This window comes from Hyperolius riggenbachi, chromosome 4 (genome assembly GCF_040937935.1).
Source record: "Hyperolius riggenbachi isolate aHypRig1 chromosome 4, aHypRig1.pri, whole genome shotgun sequence".
Lineage (NCBI taxonomy): Eukaryota > Metazoa > Chordata > Amphibia > Anura > Hyperoliidae > Hyperolius > Hyperolius riggenbachi.
Window position 1 is genome coordinate 2,553,042 of NC_090649.1, and position 22,170 is coordinate 2,575,211.

Below are 22,170 nucleotides of genomic sequence, written 5' to 3' on the forward strand. Positions count from 1 at the left end.
GCAGGACAGCCAGGCAATTTGCATTGGAATGTGCATGGGAAATAAATATGGCAGCCTCCATATCCCTCTCACTTCTGCCTTTGCCTCTGGTGACTGCCGTCTGTCTCTCCTGCATGCAGATGAAAGGCCAGGAATTGTCTAAAGAAGAGAAGCTGCGTCTGCGGAAGGAGAAGAAACAGCAGAAGAAGCAGAAAGAGAAGGCGGCGGCTGGGGAGGTGCAGGACGGGGTGCAGAACACCGCTGTACAGAAAGGTACTGTGCACTGCCATGTATTGGATGTTTAATGCTGGCTACACACCAGCGCGTTTTTTTTGTCAATTTTCTGTCCGATAGTTTTTAGATTTGATTATCCAAATCGATTTCCCACTCTATTCTCTTATCTTATCTGTTTCCATCCACTTCTATGAGAAATCGACCAGAAAAATGATCAGAAAATAATATCAGACATGACGCAATTTATCTATCGAACACAAAATTGTATGGTGTGTACCTATCTCTCTGCCTGTGATGAGCAACTCATGGTGGGTGTTGCAGATTCCTGATCTGATTGGCTGCAGTGACACTCAGTGGGTGTGGCAGAGAGAGTCCTGATCTGATTGGTTGTAGTGACATGCAGTGGGTGTGGTAGAGGATTCCTGATCTGATTGGCTGCACTGACTAAGTGGGTGTGGCAGAGAGATTCCTGATCTGATTGCCTGCACTGACTCTCACTTAGTGGGTGTGGCAGAGAGATTCCTGATCTAATTGCCTGCACTGACTCTCACTTAGTTGGTGTGGCAGAGAGATTCCTGATCTGATTGGCTGCACTGACTCTCACTTAGTGGGTGTGGCAGAGAGATTCCTGATCTGATTGGCTGCACTGACTCATTAAGTGGGTGTGGCAGAGAGATTCCTGATCTGATTGGCTGCACTGACTCTCACTTAGTGGGTGTGGCAGAGAGATTCCTGATTAGCTCATCATTTGCTCTTCTATTGGAGGAAGTAACAGAGGACCCGGCAGGCTCATGGTGAACCGGAACTCCCAGGAGTGTGTAAGGGTCTACAAAGGACTAGAAAGGTTCAAAATTTATAGCGTAGTCCTCAAATCTGGTTATCGACTCCACAGGCACTATGATGTCATAAATTCTTGGAAATTAGGCAGTCAACCTCCTCTGAAATGCACAACACACCGTGCTCCCCCCTAAGGGTAACGACTCACCAGATGCTGAGACCTCCGCAGTCTATCTGCGCTTGCAGGGTGTGTGGCCACCCTCAGCCTCTCAGGCAATCTCCGTCTGTGGCCCTCCTCGGGCCTGTAGAGAGTCTTCCAGCACCTCTCACAAAGTACAAAGGCTCCAAATAACGTAAAAATACTCCCCTGAGGAGACACATCCAGGCTGTAGCCAGTGATATTTCTTAGTTAACTCCCCCCAGGAGCCTCATCAAGGCTGTAGCCAGTAATATCGCTTAGTACACTCCCCCCAGGAGCCACATCCAGGCTGTAGTCAGTGATTTTAGTTAGTACACTCCCTGAGGAGCCACATCCAGGCTGTAGCCAGTGATATCGCTTAGTACACTCCCCCAAGGAGCCACATCCAGGCTGTAGCCAGTGATATCGCTTAGTACACTCCCCCAAGGAGCGACATCCAGGCTGTAGCCAGTAATAATGCTTAGTACACTCCCCCAGAAGCCACATCCATGCTGTAGCCAGTGATATCACTTAGTACACACCCCCAGGAGCCACATCCAGGCGGTAGCCAGTGAAATCGCTTAGTACACACCCCTCGAGGAGCCACATCCAGGCTGTAGCCAGTGATATCGCTTAGTACACACCCCCGAGGAGCCACATCCAGGCTGTAGCCAGTAATGTCACTTAGTACATTCCCCTTAGGAGGCACATCCAGGCTGTAGCCAGTGATATCGCTTAGTACACTCCCCCCAGGGGCCACATCAAGGCTGTAGTCAGTGATATCGCTTAGTACACTCCCCCTAGGAGCCAAATCCAGGCCGTAGCCAGCGATTTCGCTTAGTACACTCCCCCCAGAAGCCAAATCCAGGCCGTAGCTAGTGATATCACTTAGTACACTCCCCCCAGAAGCCAAATCCAGGCCGTAGCCAGTGATATCACTTAGTACACTCCCCCAGAAGCCAGTGATATCACTTATTACACTCCCCCCAGGAGCCACATCCAGGCTGTAGCCAGTAACACCGCTTAGTACACTTCCCCCAGGAGCCACATCCAGGCTGTAGCCAGTGACACCTCTTAGTACACTCCCCCCAGGGGCCACATCAAGGCTGTAGCCAGTGATATCGCTTAGTACACTCCCCCAGGAGCCACATCCAGGCTGTAGCCAGTGATATCGCTTAGTACACTCCCCCTATGAGCCAAATCCAGGCCGTAGCCAGTGATATCACTTAGTACACTCCCCCCAGAAGCCAAATCCAGGCCGTCGCCAGTGATATCACTTAGTACACTCCCCCAGAAGCCAAATCCAGGCCTTAGCCAGTGATATCACTTAGTACACTCCCCCCAGGAGCCACATCCAGGCTGTAGCCAGTGACACCGCTTAGTACACTCCCCCCAGGAGCCACATCCAGGCTGTAGCCAGTGATATCGCCTTGTACACTCCCCCCAGGAGCCACATCCATGCTGTAGCCAGTGATATCACTTAGTACACTCCCCCCAGAAGCCACATCCAGGCCGTAGCCAGTGATATCACTTAGTACACTCCCCCCAGAAGCCACATCCAGGCCGCAGCCAGTGATATAACTTAATACACTCCCCCAGAAGCCAAATCCAGGCCGTAGCCAGTGATATCACTTAGTACACTCCCCCCAGAAGCGAAATCCAGGCCGTAGCCAGTGATATCACTTAGTACACTCCCCCAAGGAGCCACATCCAGGCCATAGCCAGTGATTTCGCTTAGTACACTCCACCCAGGAGCCACATCCAGGCTGTAGCCAGTGATATCGCTTAGTACACTCCCCCCAGGAGCCACATCCAGGCCGTAGCCAGTGATATCACTTAGTACACTCCCCCCAGAAGCCAAATCCAGGCCGTAGCCAGTGATATCACTTAGTACACTCACCCAAGGAGCCACATCCAGGCTATAGCCAGTGATTTCGCTTAGTACACTCCCCCCAGGAGCCACATCCAGGCTGTAGCCAGTGATATAACTTAATACACTCCCCCAGAAACCAAATCCAGGCCGTAGCCAGTGATATCACTTAGTACACTCCCCCCAGAAGCCAAATCCAGGCCATAGCCAGTGATTTCGCTTAGTACACTCCACCCAGGAGCCACATCCAGGCTGTAGCCAGTGATATCGCTTAGTACACTCCACCCAGGAGCCACATCCAGGCTGTAGCCAGTGAAATTGCTTAGTACACTCCCCCCAGAAGCCACATCCAGGCCGTAGCCAGTGATATCACTTAGTACACTCTCCCCAGGAGCCACATCCAGGCTGTAGCCAGTGATATCACTTAGTACACTCCCCCCAGGAGTCACATCCAGGCTGTAGCCAGTGATATCGCTTAGTACACGCCCCCTAAGAGCCACATCCAGCCTGTAGCCAGTGATATCACTTAGTACACTCTCCCCAGGAGCCACATCCAGGCTGTAGCCAGTGATATCACTTAGTACACTCCCCCCAGGAGTCACATCCAGGCTGTAGCCAGTGATATCGCTTAGTACACGCCACCTCAGAGCCACATCCAGCCTGTAGCCAGTGATATCGCTTAGTACACTCCCCCCAGGAGCCACATCCAGGCTGTAGCCAATGATATCACTTAGTACACTCCCCCCAGAAGCCAAATCCAGGCCGTAGCCAGTGACACTGCTTAGTACACTCCCCCCAGGAGCCACATCCAGGCTTTTCCCAGCGATATCACTTAGTACACTCCCCCAAGGAGCCACATCCAGGCTGTAGCCAGTTATATCGCTGAGTACACTTCCCCAGGAGCCACATCCAGGCTGTAGCCAGTGATATCGCTTAGTACACTCCACCCAGGAGCCACATCCAGGCTGTAGCCAGTGATATCGCTTAGTACACTCCCCCCAGGAGCCACATCCAGGCTGTAGCCAGTGATATCGCTTAGTACACTCCACCCAGGAGCCACATCCAGGCTGTAGCCAGTGATATCACTTAGTACATTCCCCCCAGGAGCCACATCCAGGCTGTAGCCAGTGATATCGCTTAGTACACTCCCCCCAGAAGCCAAATCCAGGCCGTAGCCAGTGACACCGCTTAGTACACTCCCCCCAGGAGCCACATCCAGGCTTTACCCAGCGATATCACTTAGTACACTCCCCCAAGGAGCCACATCCAGGCTGTAGCCAGTGACACCGCTTAGTACACTTCCCCCAGGAGCCACATCCAGGCTGTAGCCAGTGACACCGCTTAGTACACTCCCCCCAGGGGCCACATCAAGGCTGTAGCCAGTGATATCGCTTAGTACACTCCCCCAGGAGCCAAATCCAGCCTGTAGCCAGTGATTTCGCTTAGTACACTCCCCCCAGAAGCCAAATCCAGGCCGTCGCCAGTGATATCACTTAGTACACTCCCCCCAGGAGCCACATCCAGGCTGTAGCCAGTGATATCGCCTTGTACACTCCCCCCAGGAGCCACATCCATGCTGTAGCCAGTGATATCACTTAATACACTCCCCCCAGAAGCCACATCCAGGCCGTAGCCAGTGATATCTCCTAGTACACTCCCCCCAGGAGCCACATCCAGGCCGTAGCCAGTGATATCACTTAATACACTCCCCCCAGAAGCCACATCCAGGCCGTAGCCAGTGATATCACTTAGTACACTCCCCCCAGAAGCCAAATCCAGGCCGTAGCCAGTGATATCACTTAGTACACTCCCCCAAGGAGCCACATCCAGGCCATAGCCAGTGATTTCGCTTAGTACACTCCACCCAGGAGCCACATCCAGGCTGTAGCCAGTGATATCGCTTAGTACACTCCCCCCAGGAGCCACATCCAGGCCGTAGCCAGTGATATCACTTAGTACACTCCCCCCAGAAGCCAAATCCAGGCCGTAGCCAGTGATATCACTTAGTACACTCCCCAGAAGCCAAATCCAGGCCGTAGCCAGTGATATCACTTAGTACACTCCCCCCAGAAGCCAAATCCAGGCCGTAGCCAGTGATATCACTTAGTACACTCCCCCCAGAAGCCAAATCCAGGCCGTAGCCAGTGATATCACTTAGTACACTCCCCCCAGAAGCCAAATCCAGGCCGTAGCCAGTGATATCACTTAGAACACTCCCCCAAGGAGCCACATCCAGGCCATAGCCAGTGATTTCGCTTAGTACACTCCCCCCAGGAGCCACATCCAGGCTGTAGCCAGTGATATCACTTAATACACTCCCCCAGAAGCCAAATCCCGGCCGTAGCCAGTGATATCACTTAGCATACTCCCCCCAGAAGCCAAATCCAGGCCGTAGCCAGTGATATCACTTAGTACACTCCCCCCAGAAGCCTAATCCAGGCTGTAGCCAGTGATATCGCTTAGTACACTCCACCCAGGAGCCACATCAAGGTTGTAGTCAGTGATATCGCTTAGTACACTCCCCTAGGAGCCACATCCAGACTGTAGCCAGTGATATCACTTAGTACACTCCCCCCAGGAGCCACATCCAGGCTGTACCCAGCGATATCACTTAGTACATTCCCCCCAGGAGGCACATCCAGGCTGTAGCCAGTGATATCGCTTAGTACACTCCCCCCAGGAGCCACATCCAGGCTGTAGCCAGTAATAATGCTTAGTACACTTCACCCAGGAGCCACATCAAGGTTGTAGTCAGTGATATCGCTTAGTACACTCCCCCTAGGAGCCACATCCAGACTGTAGCCAGTGATATCACTTAGTGCATTCCCCCCAGGAGGCACATCCAGGCTGTAGCCAGTGATATAACTTAGTACACTCCCCCCAGAATCCAAATCCAGGCAGTAGCCAGTGATATCACTTAGTACACTTCCCCCAGAAGCCAAATCCAGGCCGTAGCCAGTGACACTGCTTAGTACACTCCCCCTAGGAGCCAAATCCAGGCTGTAGCCAGTGATATCACTTAGTACACTCCCCCCAGAAGCCAAATCCAGGCCGTAGCCAGTGATATCACTTAGTACACTTCCCCCAGAAGCCACATCCAGGCCGTAGCCAGTGACACTGCTTAGTACACTCCCCCCAGGAGCCACATCCAGGCTGTAGCCAGTGACACCGCTTAGTACACTCCTCCCAGGAGCCACATCATGGCTGTAGCCAGTGATATCGCTTAGTACACTCCCCCAGGAGCCACATCCAGGCTGTAGCCAGTGATATCGCTTAGTACACTCCCTCTAGGAGCCACATCCAGCCTGTAGCCAGCGAGTTCGCTTAGTACACTCCCCCCAGAAGCCAAATCCAGGCCGTAGCCAGTGATATCACTTAGTACAATCCCCCCAGGAGCCACATCCAGGCCGTAGCCAGTGATATCACTTAGTACACTCCCCCCAGAATCCAAATCCAGGCTGTAGCCAGTGATATCACTTAGTACACACCCCCCAGAAGCCAAATCCAGGCCGTAGCCAGTGATATCACTTAGAACACTCCCCCCAGAAGCCACATCCAGGCCGTAGCCAGTGACACTGCTTAGTACACTCCCCCCAGGAGCCACATCCAGGCTTCAGCCAGTGACACCGCTTAGTACACTCCTCCCAGGAGCCACATCAAGGCTGTAGCCAGTGATATCGCTTAGTACACTCCCCCAGGAGCCACATCCAGGCTGTAGCCAGTGATATCGCTTAGTACACTCCCCCTAGGAGCCACATCCAGCCTGTAGCCAGCGAGTTCGCTTAGTACACTCCCCCCAGAAGCCAAATCCAGGCTGTAGCCAGTGATATCACTTAGTACACTCCCCCCAGGAGCCACATCCAGGCTGTACCCAGCGATATCACTTAGTACACTCCCCCCAGGAGCCACATTCAGGCTGTAGCCAGTGATATCACGTAGTACACTCCCCCAGGAGCCAAATCCAGGCCATAGCCAGTGATATCACTTAGTACACTCCCCCCAGGAGGCACATCCAGGCAGTAGCCAGTGATATCACTTAGTACACTCCCCGAGGAGCCACATTCAGGCTGTAGCCAGTGATATCGCTTAGTACACTCCACCCAGGAGCCACATCAAGGTTGTAGTCAGTGATATCGCTTAGTACACTCCCCCTAGGAGCCACATCCAGACTGTAGCCAGTGATATCACTTAGTACATTCCCCCCAGGAGCCACATCCAGCCTGTAGCCAGTGATATCGCTTAGTACACTCCCCCCAGGAGCCACATCCAGGCTGTAGCCAGTAATAATGCTTAGTTCACTCCCCCCAGAAGCCACATCCAGGCCGTAGCCAGTGATATCACTTAGTACACTCCCCCCAGAAGCCAAATCCAGGCCGTAGCCAGTGACACTGCTTAGAACACTCCCCCCATAAGCCACACCCAGGCTGTAGCCAGTGACACCGCTTAGTACACTCCTCCCAGGAGCCACATACATGCTGTAGCCAGTGATATCGCTTAGTACACTCCCCCCAGGAGCCACATCCAGGCTGTACCCAGCGATATCACTTAGTACACTCCCCCCAGGAGCCACATCCAGGCTGTAGCCAGTGATATCACTTAGTACACTCCCCCCAGGAGCCAAATCCAGGCCATAGCCAGTGATATCACTTAGTACACTCCCCCCAGGAAGCACATCCAGGCTGTAGCCAGTGATATCACTTAGTACACTCCCCCCAGGAGTCAGTAGACATGACGCTGTGCGTGTCTGTGTTGGGTGCCAGAGGATGGTCTCGTGTTGTACATGATATACGCAGCGTGTTTCTCGTCACACATTTTGCATGAAAGGAAGAGCTGGGAGGTCGGGACGGAGATTCTTCTGGGTGCGTGATGTCTCTTCTTGTCTTCCAGCAGACACACGGCCATCTGTCACTGCACCAGCTGCCGCTCCCCCAGTGCCACCGCCCACTGTTCCTCCTACTACTGAAACTCCAGCTGCAGGGAAGAGCAAGGCGGAGCTACGAGCAGAGCGAAGAGCCAAACAAGAGGCAGAGCGGTCACAGAAACAGGGCAAAAAGGTGGAACAGACTACAAGCTCCGCCCCAAGCAAACCAAAGAGCCAAGTCAGCGACATCCAGACAGGTGAGAATGGGGGAGAGCCCACCACACAGTCTACACTATAATGGGGTCATTCTGTCACATGGTTGTTGGTCAAAGTGTATGTTCTCAGGGAAGCGACCCCAGCACAGAGACTACACTATAACCTTGTCATCCTGGCATATGGTTGTGGGTCACAGTGTAAGTCCTCGGGGGAGGGGCCCCAGCACAGAGACTACACTATAACCGTGTCATCCTCTCACATGGTTGTGGATCACAGTGTAAGTCCTCGGGGGAGGGCCCCCAGCAGCACACAGAGACTGCACTGTAGTGGTGTCATCCTGTCACATGGTTGTGGATCACAGTGTAAGTCCTCAGGGGAGGGGCCCCAGCAGCGCACAGAGACTACACTATAGTGGTGTCATCCTTTCACATGGTTGTGGATCACAGTGAAAGTCCTCGGTGGAGGGGCCCCAGCAGCACACAGACTACACTATAACAGTGTCATCCTGTCACATGGTTGTGGATCACAGTGTAAGTCCTCGGGGGAGGGGCTCCAGCAGCGCACAGAGACTACACTATAACAGTGTCATCCTGTCACATGGTTGTGGATCACAGTGTAAGTCCTTGGGGGAGGGGCCCCAGCAGCACACAGAGACTACACTGTAGTGTTGTCATCCGGTCACATGGTTGTGGATCACAGTGAAAGTCCTCGGTGGAGGGGCCCCAGCAGCACACAGACTACATACACTATAACAGTGTCATCCTGTCACATGGTTGTGGATCACAGTGTAAGTCCTCGGGGGAGGGGCCCCAGCAGCACACAGAGACTACACTGTAGTGGTGTCATCCGGTCACATGGTTGTGGATCACAGTGTAAGTCCTCGGGGGAGGGGCTCCAGCAGCGCACAGAGACTACACTATAACAGTGTCATCCTGTCACATGGTTGTGGATCACAGTGTAAGTCCTCGGGGGAGGGGCTCCAGCAGCACACAGAGACTACACTATAACAGTGTCATCCTGTCACATGTTTGTGAATCACAGTGTAAGTCCTCGTGGGAGGGGCCCCAGCAGCACACAGAGACTACACTGTAGTGGTGTCATCCGGTCACATGGTTGTGGATCACAGTGTAAGTCCTTGGGGGAGGGCCCCCAGCAGCACACAGAGACTACACTGTAGTGGTGTCATCCGGTCACATGGTTGTGGATCACAGTGTAAGTCCTCGGGGGAGGGCCCCCAGCAGCACACAGAGACTACACTATAACCGTGTCATCCTGTCACATGGTTGTGGATCACAGTGTAAGTCCTCGGGGGAGGGGCCCCAGCAGCACACAGAGACTACACTATAACCGTGTCATCCTGTCACATGGTTGTGGGTCACAGCGTAAGTCCTCGGGGGATGGGCCCCAGCAGCGCACAGAGTACTATAGTGGTGTCATCCTTTCATATGGTTGTTGGTGAAAGGCCTTGGGGGAGGGGCTCCAGCACAGAGTCTACACTATAATGGTGTCCTCCTGTCACATGTTCATTAAGTTAAAGAGAATCTGTATTGTTAAAATCGCACAAAAGTAAACATACCACTGCGTTAGGGGACATCTCCTATTACCCTCTGTCACAATTTCGCCGCTCCTCGCCGCATTAAAAGTGGTTAAAAACAGTTTTAAAAAGTTTGTTTATAAACAAACAAAATGGCCACCAAAACAGGAAGTAGGTTGATGTACAGTATGTCCACACATAGAAAATACATCCATAAACAAGCAGGCTGTATACACCCTTCCTTTTGAATCTCAAGAGATCATTTGTGTGTTTCTTTCCCCCTGCAGCTATCTTCCACTGAAGTGTCAGGCTGTTTCTTCCTGCAGAGTGCAGACAGCTCTGCCTGTATGTAATTCCTCAGTATGTGAAAGCCCAACCAGCTCAGAGGAGGATTTATCCAGCTTGTAAAAGATAAGAGAGAAGAGAGAAGCTGCCCTAATCTAAATAATACACAGGCAGTGTGCAGAGAGGGGCCTGGAGGGGGGAGATGCATCACAGAACCACAACACTGAAGAACTTGGCAGCCTTCCAGACACAGGCTGACAAGTCTGACAAGAGAGAGATAAGTTGATTTATTACAGAGATGGTGATAGTAGAACGTGCTGCAGTAAGCCAGAGCACATTAGAATAGCTTTTGGAACTTGTAGGATGATAAAAAAACAGCATGCAATTTTTGTTACGGAGTCTCTTTAAGGATTTGGTCGTTAACATTACAAATCACTCCTTAACTCAAGGACAGAATCCTTATTTTAAGGATTGCATTGCTTAATACTATATGGTAAATGCTGAATACTAAACGATTTATCACCATGGTGAGAACACTAAAAACAGCTCAGAATCGTTATTAAAGACTGGAGATAATCTTAGTAAGTTGTGGGCAATGGTATGCCAGTTACAATGTAGCAATAAGTATAGCAGATGAGTTTCCTTAGGTGGTACAGAGGAGCACATGGGGAGGAGGGGCCTGCCATATAGGCTTACAATCTAAGGGGTTGGTAAGAGTGGCAGAAAAGGGGAGCACAATCCTTACATCACGTCTCATTGTCTCCCTCTGAGGCCTGTATATGGTGTCTGCAGAGTCTGGGTTGTCTCCCTCTGAGGCCTGTAAATGGTGTCTGTGTTGTCTGAGACCTGTATATGGTGTCTGTGTTGTCTGAGACCTGTATATGGTGTCTGTGTTGTCTGAGGCCTGTATATGGTGTCTGCAGAGTCTGTGTTGTCTGAGGCCTGTATATGGAATGTGTGTTGTCTTCCTCTGAGGCCTGTATATGGTGTCTGTGTTGTCTGAGGCCTGTATATGGTATCTGCAGAGTCTGGGTTGTCTCCCTCTGAGGCCTGTATATGGTGTCTGCAGAGTCTGTGTTGTCTGAGGCCTGTATATGGTGTCTGTGTTGTCTGAGGCCTGTATATGATGTCTTTGTTGTCTGGGGCCTGTATATGGATTCTGCAGAGTCCGTTGTCTCCCTCTGAGGCCTGTATATGGTGTCTGTGTTGTCTGAGGCCTGTATATGGTGTCTGCAGAGTCTGTGTTGTCTGAGGCCTGTATATGGTGTCTGCAGAGTCTGTGTTGTCTGAGGCCTGTATATGGTGTCTGCAGAGTCTGTGTTGTCTGAGGCCTGTATATGGTGTCTGCAGAGTCTGTGTTGTCTGAGGCCTGTATATGGTGTCTGTGTTGTCTGAGGCCTGTATATGGTGTCTGTGTTGTCTGAGGCCTGTATATGGTTTCTGCAGAGTCTGTGCTGTCTGAGGCCTGTATATGGTTTCTGCAGTCTGTGTTGTCTCCCTCTGAGGCCTGTATATGGATTCTGCAGAGTCGGTTGTCTCCCTCTGAGGCCTGTATATGGTGTCTGCAGAGTCTGTGTTGTCTGAGGCCTGTATATGGTGTCTGCAGAGTCTGTGTTGTCTGAGGCCTGTATATGGTGTCTGTGTTGTCTGAGGCCTGTATATGGTGTCTGTGTTGTCTGAGGCCTGTATATGGTTTCTGCAGAGTCTGTGCTGTCTGAGGCCTGTATATGGTTTCTGCAGTCTGTGTTGTCTCCCTCTGAGGCCTGTATATGGTGTCTGCAGAGTCGGTTGTCTCCCTCTGAGGCCTGTATATGGTGACTGCAGAGTCTGTGTTGTCTCCCTCTGAGGCCTGTATATGGTGTCTGTGTTGTCTGAGGCCTGTATATGGTGTCTGTGTTGTCTGAGGCCTGTATATGGTGTCTGTGTTGTCTGAGGCCTGTATATGATGTCTTTGTTGTCTGAGGCCTGTATATGGTTTCTGCAGAGTCTGTGCTGTCTGAGGCCTGTATATGGTTTCTGCAGTCTGTGTTGTCTCCCTCTGAGGCCTGTATATGGATTCTGCAGAGTCGGTTGTCTCCCTCTGAGGCCTGTATATGGTGTCTGTGTTGTCTGAGGCCTGTATATGGTGTCTGCAGAGTCTGTGCTGTCTGAGTTCTGTATATGGTGTCTGTGTTGTCTGGGGCCTGTATATGGTTTCTGCAGAGTCTGTGCTGTCTGAGGCCTGTATATGGATTCTGCAGAGTCGGTTGTCTCCCTCTGAGGCCTGTATATGGTGTCTGTGTTGTCTGAGGCCTGTATATGGTGTCTGCAGAGTCTGTGCTGTCTGAGTTCTGTATATGGTGTCTGTTGTCTGGGGCCTGTATATGGTTTCTGCAGAGTCTGTGCTGTCTGAGGCCTGTATATGGTGTCTGCAGAGTCTGTGTTGTCTCCCTCTGAGGCCTGTATATGGATTCTGCAGAGTCGGTTGTCTCCCTCTGAGGCCTGTATATGGTGTCTGCAGAGTCTGTGTTGTCTTAGTTCTGTATATGGATTCTGAGTCTGTGCTGTCTTTGCAGTGAAGCGGCTGCCGGAACATGTGCAGGTAGATGATCCGGCCGCACAGAAGAAGCTGGCTAAGAAGTTGGAGCGACAGCAGGTGAGTGCACTAATTGTCACTGGAAGACAGAAATACGATATTATCCTTCCAGGGACACTGCAATCTCTCTGCTGAGTGATTTATACACTGCATCCCTCTCTGTATCTCATCACACAAGTCATAAGCTGGTATTAAAGAATAACTGAGGCGATGAGGTTCTAATAAAAGTTTTCAATATAGAGGGAGACTGGTGTGTTCCTCGCCTGAGGAGAGAGAAGGCTCTGAGTCCTGTAGATCCTTCCCTCTCCTCTCCCGGGCTCCGCGTTCCCCGCAGGCTCCCTGTTAGCAGTCCTCTACCAATTGCTTGTGATCTGCTCTATTCCAGGCTGGGGCAGGCGGCTCCACCCTCTCTCACACGTGCACAGTACAGAGCATGGTATGTGTGGGAGCCCTCTCTCGCTGTGCACAGTACAGAGCGTGGTATATGTGTGGGAGCCCTCTCTCGCTGTGCACAGTACAGAGCGTGGTATATGCGTGGGAGCCCTCTCTCGCTGTGCACAGTACAGAGCGTGGTATATGCGTGGGAGCCCTCTCTCTCGGTGCACAGTACAGAGCGTGGTATATGCATGGGAGCCCTCTCTCGCTGTGCGCAGTACAGAGCGTGGTATATGCGTGGGAGCCCTCTCTCGCTGTGCACAGTACAGAGCGTGGTATATGCGTGGGAGCCCTCTCTCTCGGTGCACAGTACAGAGCGTGGTATATGCGTGGGAGCCCTCTCTCTCGCTGTGCACAGTACAGAGCGTGGTATATGCGTGGGAGCCCTCTCTCGCTGTGCACGGTACAGAGCATGGTATGTGTGGGAGCCCTCTCTCGCTGTGCACAGTACAGAGCGTGGTATATGCGTGGGAGCCCTCTCTCGCTGTGCACAGTACAGAGCGTGGTATATGCGTGGGAGCCCTCTCTCGCTGTGCACAGTACAGAGCGTGGTATATGTGTGGGAGTCCTCTCTCACACGTGTGCAGTACAGAGCGTGGTATATGCGTGGGAGCCCTCTCTCGCTGTGCACAGTAGAGAGCGTGGTATATGTGTGTGAGCCCTCTCTCGCTGTGCACAGTACAGAGCGTGGTATATGTGTGGGAGCCCTCTCTCTCGCTGTGCAGTACAGAGCGTGGTATATGCGTGGGAGCCCTCTTTCGCTGTGCACAGTAGAGAGCGTGGTATATGCGTGGGAGCCCTCTCTCGCTGTGCGCAGTACAGAGCGTGGTATATGTGTGGGAGCCCTCTCGCTGTGCACAGTACAGAGCGTGGTATATGTGTGGGAGCCCTCTCTCGCTGTGCAGTACAGAGCGTGGTATATGCGTGGGAGCCCTCTCTCGCTGTGCACTGTAGAGAGCGTGGTATATGCGAGGGAGCCCTCTCTCGCTGTGCACAGTACAGAGCGTGGTATATGCGTGGGAGCCCTCTCTCGCTGTGCACAGTACAGAGCGTGGTATATGTGTGGGAGCCCTCTCTCTCGCTGTGCAGTACAGAGCATGGTATATGTGTGGGAGCCCACTCTCGCTGTGCACAGTACAGAGCGTGGTATATGTGTGGGAGCCCTCTCTCACACGTGCGCAGTACAGAGCTAGGTATATGTGTGGGAGCCCTCTCTCACACGTGCGCAGTACAGAGCGTGGTATATGTGTGGGAGCCCTCTCTCACACGTGCGCAGTACAGAGCGTGGTATATGTGTGGGAGCCCTCTCTCGCTGTGCACAGTACAGAGCGTGGTATATGTGTGGGAGCCCTCTCTCGCTGTGCGCAGTACAGAGCGAGGTATATGCGTAGGAGCCCTCTCTCGCTGTGCACAGTACAGAGCGTGGTATATGTGTGGGAGCCCTCTCTCGCTGTGCACAGTACAGAGCGTGGTATATGTGTGGGAGCCCTCTCTCGCTGTGCACAGTACAGAGCGTGGTATATGCGTGGGAGCCCTCTCTCACACATGTGCAGTACAGAGCGTGGTATATGCGTGGGAGCCCTCTCTCGCTGTGCGCAGTACAGAGCGTGGTATATGTGTGGGAGCCCTCTCTCGCTGTGCAGTACAGAGCGTGGTATATGCGTGGGAGCCCTCTCTCGCTGTGCACAGTACAGAGCGTGGTATATGTGTGGGAGCCCTCTCTCGCTGTGCGCAGTACAGAGCGTGGTATATGCGTGGGAGCCCTCTCTCGCTGTGCACAGTACAGAGCGTGGTATATGCGTGGGAGCCCTCTCTTGCTGTGCACAGTACAGAGCGTGGTATATGCGTGGGAGCCCTCTCTTGCTGTGCACAGTACAGAGCGTGGTATATGCGTGGGAGCCCTCTCTCGCTGTGCACAGTACAGAGCGTGGTATATGTGTGGGAGCCCTCTCTCGCTGTGCACAGTACAGAGCGTGGTATATGTGTGGGAGCCCTCTCTCGCTGTGCACAGTACAGAGCGTGGTATATGTGTGGGAGCCCTCTCTCGCTGTGCGCAGTACAGAGTGTGGTATATGTGTGGGAGCCCTCTCTCGCTGTGCAGTACAGAGCGTGGTATATGTGTGGGAGCCCTCTCTCGCTGTGCGCAGTACAGAGCGTGGTATATGTGTGGGAGCCCTCTCTCACACGTGCACAGTACAGAGCGTGGTATATGTGTGGGAGCCCTCTCTCGCTGTGCGCAGTACAGAGCGTGGTATATGTGTGGGAGCCCTCTCTCGCTGTGCGCAGTACAGAGCGTGGTATATGCGTGGGAGCCCTCTCTCACACGTGCGCAGTACAGAGCGTGGTATATGTGTGGGAGCCCTCTCTCGCTGTGCAGTACAGAGCGTGGTATATGTGTGGGAGCCCTCTCTCGCTGTGCACAGTACAGAGCGTGGTATATGTGTGGGAGCCCTCTCTCGCTGTGCACAGTACAGAGCGTGGTATATGTGCGGGAGCCCTCTCTCGCTGTGCACAGTACAGAGCGTGGTATATGTGTGGGAGCCCTCTCTCGCTGTGCGCAGTACAGAGCGTGGTATATGTGTGGGAGCCCTCTCTCGCTGTGCACAGTACAGAGCGTGGTAGATGTGTAGGAGCCCTCTCTCACACGTGCACAGTACAGAGCGTGGTATATGCGTGGGAGCCCTCTCTCGCTGTGCGCAGTACAGAGCGTGGTATATGTGTGGGAGCCCTCTCTCGCTGTGCACAGTACAGAGCGTGGTATATGTGTGGGAGTCCTCTCTCACACGTGCACAGTACAGAGCGTGGTATATGCGTGGGAGCCCTCTCTCGCTGTGCGCAGTACAGAGCGTGGTATATGTGTGGGAGCCCTCTCTCGCTGTGCACAGTACAGAGCGTGGTATATGCGTGGGAGCCCTCTCTCGCTGTGCACAGTACAGAGCGTGGTATATGTGTGGGAGCCCTCTCTCGCTGTGCGCAGTACAGAGCGTGGTATATGCGTGGGAGCCCTCTCTCGCTGTGCACAGTACAGAGCGTGGTATATGTGTGGGTGCCCTCTCTCGCTGTGCACAGTACAGAGCGTGGTATATGTGTGGGAGCCCTCTCTCACACGTGCACAGTACAGAGCGTGGTATATGCGTGGGAGCCCTCTCTCGCTGTGCGCAGTACAGAGCGTGGTATATGCGTGGGAGCCCTCTCTCGCTGTGCGCAGTACAGAGCGTGGTATATGCGTGGGAGCCCTCTCTCGCTGTGCACAGTACAGAGCGTGGTATATGCGTGGGAGCCCTCTCTCGCTGTGCACAGTACAGAGCGTGGTATATGCGTGGGAGCCCTCTCTCGCTGTGCGCAGTACAGAGCGTGGTATATGTGTGGGAGCCCTCTCTCACACGTGCGCAGTACAGAGCGAGGTATATGCGTAGGAGCCCTCTCTCACACGTGCACAGTACAGAGCGTGGTATATGCGTGGGAGCCCTCTCTCGCTGTGCGCAGTACAGAGCGTGGTATATGCGTGGGAGCCCTCTCTCGCTGTGCACAGTACAGAGCGTGGTATATGTGTGGGAGCCCTCTCTCGCTGTGCGCAGTACAGAGCGTGGTATATGTGTGGGAGCCCTCTCTCACACGTGCGCAGTACAGAGCGTGGTATATGTGTGGGAGCCCTCTCTCATACGTGCACAGTACAGAGCGTGGTATATGTGTGGGAGCCCTCTCTCGCTGTGCACAGTACAGAGCGTGGTATATGTGTGGGAGCCCTCTCTCGCTGTGCGCAGTACAGAGCGTGGTATATGCGTGGGAGCCCTCTCTCGCTGTGCACAGTACAGAGCGTGGTATATGCGTGGGAGTCCTCTCTCGCTGTGCGCAGTACAGAGCGTGGTATATGTGTGGGAGCCCTCTCTCGCTGTGCGCAGTACAGAGCGTGGTATATGCGTGGGAGCCCTCTCTCGCTGTGCACAGTACAGAGCGTGGTATATGTGTGGGAGCCCTCTCTCGCTGTGCACAGTACAGAGCGTGGTATATGCGTGGGAGCCCTCTCTCGCTGTGCACAGTACAGAGCGTGGTATATGTGTGGGAGCCCTCTCTCACACGTGCGCAGTACAGAGCGTGGTACATGCGTGGGAGCCCTCTCTCGCTGTGCACAGTACAGAGCGTGGTATATGCGTGGGAGCCCTCTCTCACACGTGCACAGTACAGAGCGTGGTATATGTGTGGGAGCCCTCTCTCACACGTGCGCAGTACAGAGTGTGGTATATGCGTGGGAGCCCTCTCTCACACGTGCGCAGTACAGAGCGTGGTATATGTGTGGGAGCCCTCTCTCACACGTGCGCAGTACAGAGCGTGGTATATGTGTGGGAGCCCTCTCTCGCTGTGCACAGTACAGAGCATGGTATATGCGTGGGAGCCCTCTCTCACACGTGCACAGTACAGAGTGTGGTATATGTGTGGGAGCCCTCTCTCGCTGTGCGCAGTACAGAGCGTGGTATATGTGTGGGAGCCCTCTCTCGCTGTGCACAGTACAGAGCGTGGTATATGTGTGGGAGCCCTCTCTCACACATGTGCAGTACAGAGCGTGGTATATGTGTGGGAGCCCTCTCTCGCTGTGCACAGTGCAGAGCGTGGTATATGTGTGGGAGCCCTCTCTCACACGTGCACAGTACAGAGCGTGGTATATGTGTGGGAGCTCTCTCTCGCTGTGCACAGTACAGAGCGTGGTATATGTGTAGGAGCCCTCTCTCGCTGTGCACAGTACAGAGCGTGGTATATGTGTGGGAGCCCTCTCTCGCTGTGCACAGTACAGAGCGTGGTATATGTGTGGGAGTCCTCTCTCGCTGTGCACAGTACAGAGCGTGGTATATGTGTGGGAGCCCTCTCTCGCTGTGCACAGTACAGAGCGTGGTATATGCGTGGGAGCCCTCTCTCGCTGTGCACAGTACAGAGTGTGGTATATGTGTGGGAGCCCTCTCTCGCTGTGCGCAGTACAGAGCGTGGTATATGTGTGGGAGCCCTCTCTTGCTGTGCACAGTACAGAGCGTGGTATATGTGTGGGAGCCCTCTCTCGCTGTGCACAGTACAGAGCGTGGTATATGCGTGGGAGCCCTCTCTCGCTGTGCACAGTAGAGAGCGTGGTATATGTGTGGGAGCCCTCTCTCGCTGTGCGTAGTACAGAGCGTGGTATATGTGTGGGAGCCCTCTCTCGCTGTGCGCAGTACAGAGCGTGGTATATGCGTGGGAGCCCTCTCTCGCTGTGCACAGTACAGAGCGTGGTATATGCGTGGGAGCCCTATCTCGCTGTGCACTGTAGAGAGTGTGGTATATATGCGTGGGAGCCCTCTCTCGCTGTGCACAGTACAGAGCGTGGTATATGTGTGGGAGCCCTCTCTCGCTGTGCACAGTACAGAGCGTGGTATATGCGTGGGAACCCTCTCTCGCTGTGCACAGTACAGAGCGTGGTATATGTGTGGGAGCCCTCTCTCGCTGTGCACAGTAGAGAGCGTGGTATATGCGTGGGAGCCCTCTCTCGCTGTGCACAGTACAGAGCGTGGTATTTGTGTGGGAGCCCTCTCTCGCTGTGCACAGTACAGAGCGTGGTATATGTGTGAGAGCCCTCTCTCGCTGTGCGCAGTACAGAGCGTGGTATATGCGTGGGAGCCCTCTCTCACACGTGCGCAGTACAGAGCGTAGTATATGCGTGGGAGCCCTCTCTCACACATGCACAGTACAGAGCGTGGTATATGTGTGGGAGCCCTCTCTCGCTGTGCGCAGTACAGAGCGTGGTATATGTGTGGGAGCCCTCTCTCGCTGTGCACAGTACAGAGCGTGGTATATGTGTGGGAGCCCTCTCTCGCTGTGCGCAGTACAGAGCGTGGTATATGTGTGGGAGCCCTCTCTCGCTGTGCACAGTACAGAGCGTGGTATATGTGTGGGAGCCCTCTCTCACACGTGCACAGTACAGAGTGTGGTATATGTGTAGGAGCCCTCTCTCGCTGTGCGCAGTACAGAGCGTGGTATATGTGTGGGAGCCCTCTCTCACATGTGCACAGTACAGAGCGTGGTATATGTGTGGGAGCCCTCTCTCGCTGTGCACAGTACAGAGCGTGGTATATGTGTGGGAGCCCTCTCTCGCTGTGCACAGTACAGAGCGTGGTATATGTGTGGGAGCCCTCTCTCACACGTGCACAGTACAGAGCGTGGTATATGTGTGGGAGCCCTCTCTCGCTGTGCACAGTACAGAGCGTGGTATATGTGTGGGAGCCCTCTCTCGCTGTGCACAGTACAGAGCGTGGTATATGTGTGGGAGCCCTCTCTCGCTGTGCGCAGTACAGAGCGTGGTATATGTGTGGGAGCCCTCTCTCGCTGTGCACAGTACAGAGCGTGGTATATGTGTGGGAGCCCTCTCTCGCTGTGCACAGTACAGAGCGTGGTATATGTGTGGGAGCTCTCTCTCGCTGTGCACAGTACAGAGCGTGGTATATGTGTGGGAGCCCTCTCTCGCTGTGCACAGTACAGAGCGTGGTATATGTGTGGGAGCCCTCTCTCGCTGTGCACAGTACAGAGTGTGGTATATGTGTGGGAGCCCTCTCTCGCTGTGCACAGTACAGAGCGTGGTATATGTGTGGGAGCCCTCTCTTGCTGTGCACAGTACAGAGCGTGGTATATGTGTGGGAGCCCTCTCTCGCTGTGCACAGTACAGAGCGTGGTATATGCGTGGGAGCCCTCTCTCGCTGTGCGCAGTACAGAGCGTGGTATATGCGTGGGAGCCCTCTCTCGCTGTGCACAGTACAGAGCGTGGTATATGTGTGGGAGCCCTCTCTCGCTGTGCGCAGTACACAGCGTGGTATATGTGTGGGAGCCCTCTCTCGCTGTGCGCAGTACAGAGCGTGGTATATGCGTGGGAGCCCTCTCTCACACGTGTGCAGTACAGAGCGTGGTATATGTGTGGGAGCCCTCTTTCGCTGTGCACAGTACAGAGTGTGGTATATGCGTGGGAGCCCTCTCTCGCTGTGCACTGTAGAGAGCGTGGTATATGCGTGGGAGCCCTCTCTCGCTGTGCACAGTACAGAGTGTGGTATATGCGTGGGAGCCCTCTCTCGCTGTGCACTGTAGAGAGCGTGGTATATGCGTGGGAGCCCTCTCTCGCTGTGCACAGTACAGAGCGTGGTATATGCGTGGGAGCCCTCTCTCGCTGTGCACTGTAGAGAGCGTGGTATATGCGTGGGAGCCCTCTCTCGCTGTGCACAGTACAGAGTGTGGTATATGCGTGGGAGCCCTCTCTCGCTGTGCACTGTAGAGAGCGTGGTATATGCGTGGGAGCCCTCTCTCGCTGTGCACAGTACAGAGTGTGGTATATGCGTGGGAGCCCTCTCTCGCTGTGCACTGTAGAGAGCGTGGTATATGCGTGGGAGCCCTCTCTCGCTGTGCACAGTACAGAGCGTGGTATATGCGTGGGAGCCCTCTCTCGCTGTGCACAGTACAGAGCGTGGTATATGTGTGGGAGCCCTCTCTCGCTGTGCACAGTACAGAGCGTGGTATATGCGTGGGAGCCCTCTCTCGCTGTGCACAGTACAGAGCGTGGTATATGTGTGGGAGCCCTCTCTCGCTGTGCACAGTACAGAGCGTGGTATATGCGTGGGAGCCCTCTCTCGCTGTGCACAGTACAGAGCGTGGTATATGCGTGGGAGCCCTCTCTCGCTGTGCGCAGTACAGAGCGTGGTATATGTGTGGGAGCCCTCTCTCGCTGTGCGCAGTACAGAGTGTGGTATATGCGTGGGAGCCCTCTCTCACACGTGTGCAGTACAGAGCGTGGTATATGCGTGGGAGCCCTCTCTCACACATGCGCAGTACAGAGCGTGGTATATGTGTGGGAGCCCTCTCTCGCTGTGCGCAGTACAGAGCGTGGTATATGCGTGGGAGCCCTCTCTCGCTGTGCACAGTACAGAGCGTGGTATATGTGTGGGAGCCCTCTCTCGCTGTGCACAGTACAGAGCATGGTATATGCGTGGGAGCCCTCTCTCGCTGTGCACAGTACAGAGCGTGGTATATGTGTGGGAGTCCTCTCTCACACGTGTGCAGTACAGAGCGTGGTATATGCGTGGGAGCCCTCTCTCGCTGTGCGCAGTACAGAGCGTGGTATATGTGTGGGAGTCCTCTCTCACACGTGTGCAGTACAGAGCGTGGTATATGTGTGGGAGCCCTCTCTCACACGTGCGCAGTACAGAGCGTGGTATATGTGTGGGAGCCCTCTCTCACACGTGCGCAGTACAGAGCGTGGTATATGTGTGGGAGCCCTCTCTCGCTGTGCACAGTACAGAGCGTGGTATATGTGTGGGAGCCCTCTCTCACACGTGTGCAGTACAGAGCGTGGTATATGTGTGGGAGCCCTCTCTCGCTGTGCACAGTACAGAGCGTGGTATATGTGTGGGAGCCCTCTCTCGCTGTGCGCAGTACAGAGCGTGGTATATGCGTGGGAGCCCTCTCTCGCTGTGCACAGTAGAGAGCGTGGTATATGCGTGGGAGCCCTCTCTCGCTGTGCACAGTACAGAGCGTGGTATATGCGTGGGAGCCCTCTCTCACACGTGCACAGTACAGAGCGTGGTATATGTGTGGGAGCCCTCTCTCGCTGTGCACAGTACAGAGCGTGGTATATGCGTGGGAACCCTCTCTCGCTGTGCACAGTACAGAGCGTGGTATATGTGTGGGAGCCCTCTCTCGCTGTGCACAGTACAGAGCTAGGTATATGTGTGGGAGCCCTCTCTCGCTGTGCACAGTACAGAGCTAGGTATATGCGTGGGAGCCCTCTCTCGCTGTGCACAGTACAGAGCGTGGAATATGCGTGGGAGCCCTCTCTCGCTGTGCACAGTACAGAGCGTGGTATATGTGTGGGAGCCCTCTCTCGCTGTGCACAGTACAGAGCTAGGTATATGCGTGGGAGCCCTCTCTCGCTGTGCACAGTACAGAGCGTGGAATATGCGTGGGAGCCCTCTCTCGCTGTGCGCAGTACAGAGCGTGGAATATGCGTGGGAGCCCTCTCTCGCTGTGCACAGTACAGAGCGTGGTATATGTGTGGGAGCCCTCTCTCACACGTGCACAGTACAGAGCTAGGTATATGTGTGGGAGCCCTCTCTCGCTGTGCACAGTACAGAGCGTGGTATATGTGTGGGAGCCCTCTCTCTCGCTGTGCACAGTACAGAGCGTGGTATATGTGTGGGAGCCCACTCTCGCTGTGCACAGTACAGAG

The 22,170-nt window shown here is 54.0% G+C and overlaps 1 protein-coding gene across 3 annotated transcripts in view; it reads left to right on the forward strand.

The window, feature by feature from the left end:
• The window catches only part of EIF2B4 (eukaryotic translation initiation factor 2B subunit delta), a 99,188-nt gene that overhangs the window by 3,345 nt on the left and 73,673 nt on the right, over nt 1-22,170 (forward strand). For 2 of the 3 annotated variants that reach the window (XM_068278912.1, XM_068278914.1), the window contains exons 3-5: nt 120-252; nt 7,926-8,156; nt 12,490-12,569. In XM_068278912.1, the coding sequence (XP_068135013.1) occupies nt 120-252; nt 7,926-8,156; nt 12,490-12,569 (444 nt within the window). The remainder of the gene's footprint in view (nt 1-119; nt 253-7,925; nt 8,157-12,489; nt 12,570-22,170) is intronic. The other variant, XM_068278913.1, reaches the window with a different exon arrangement.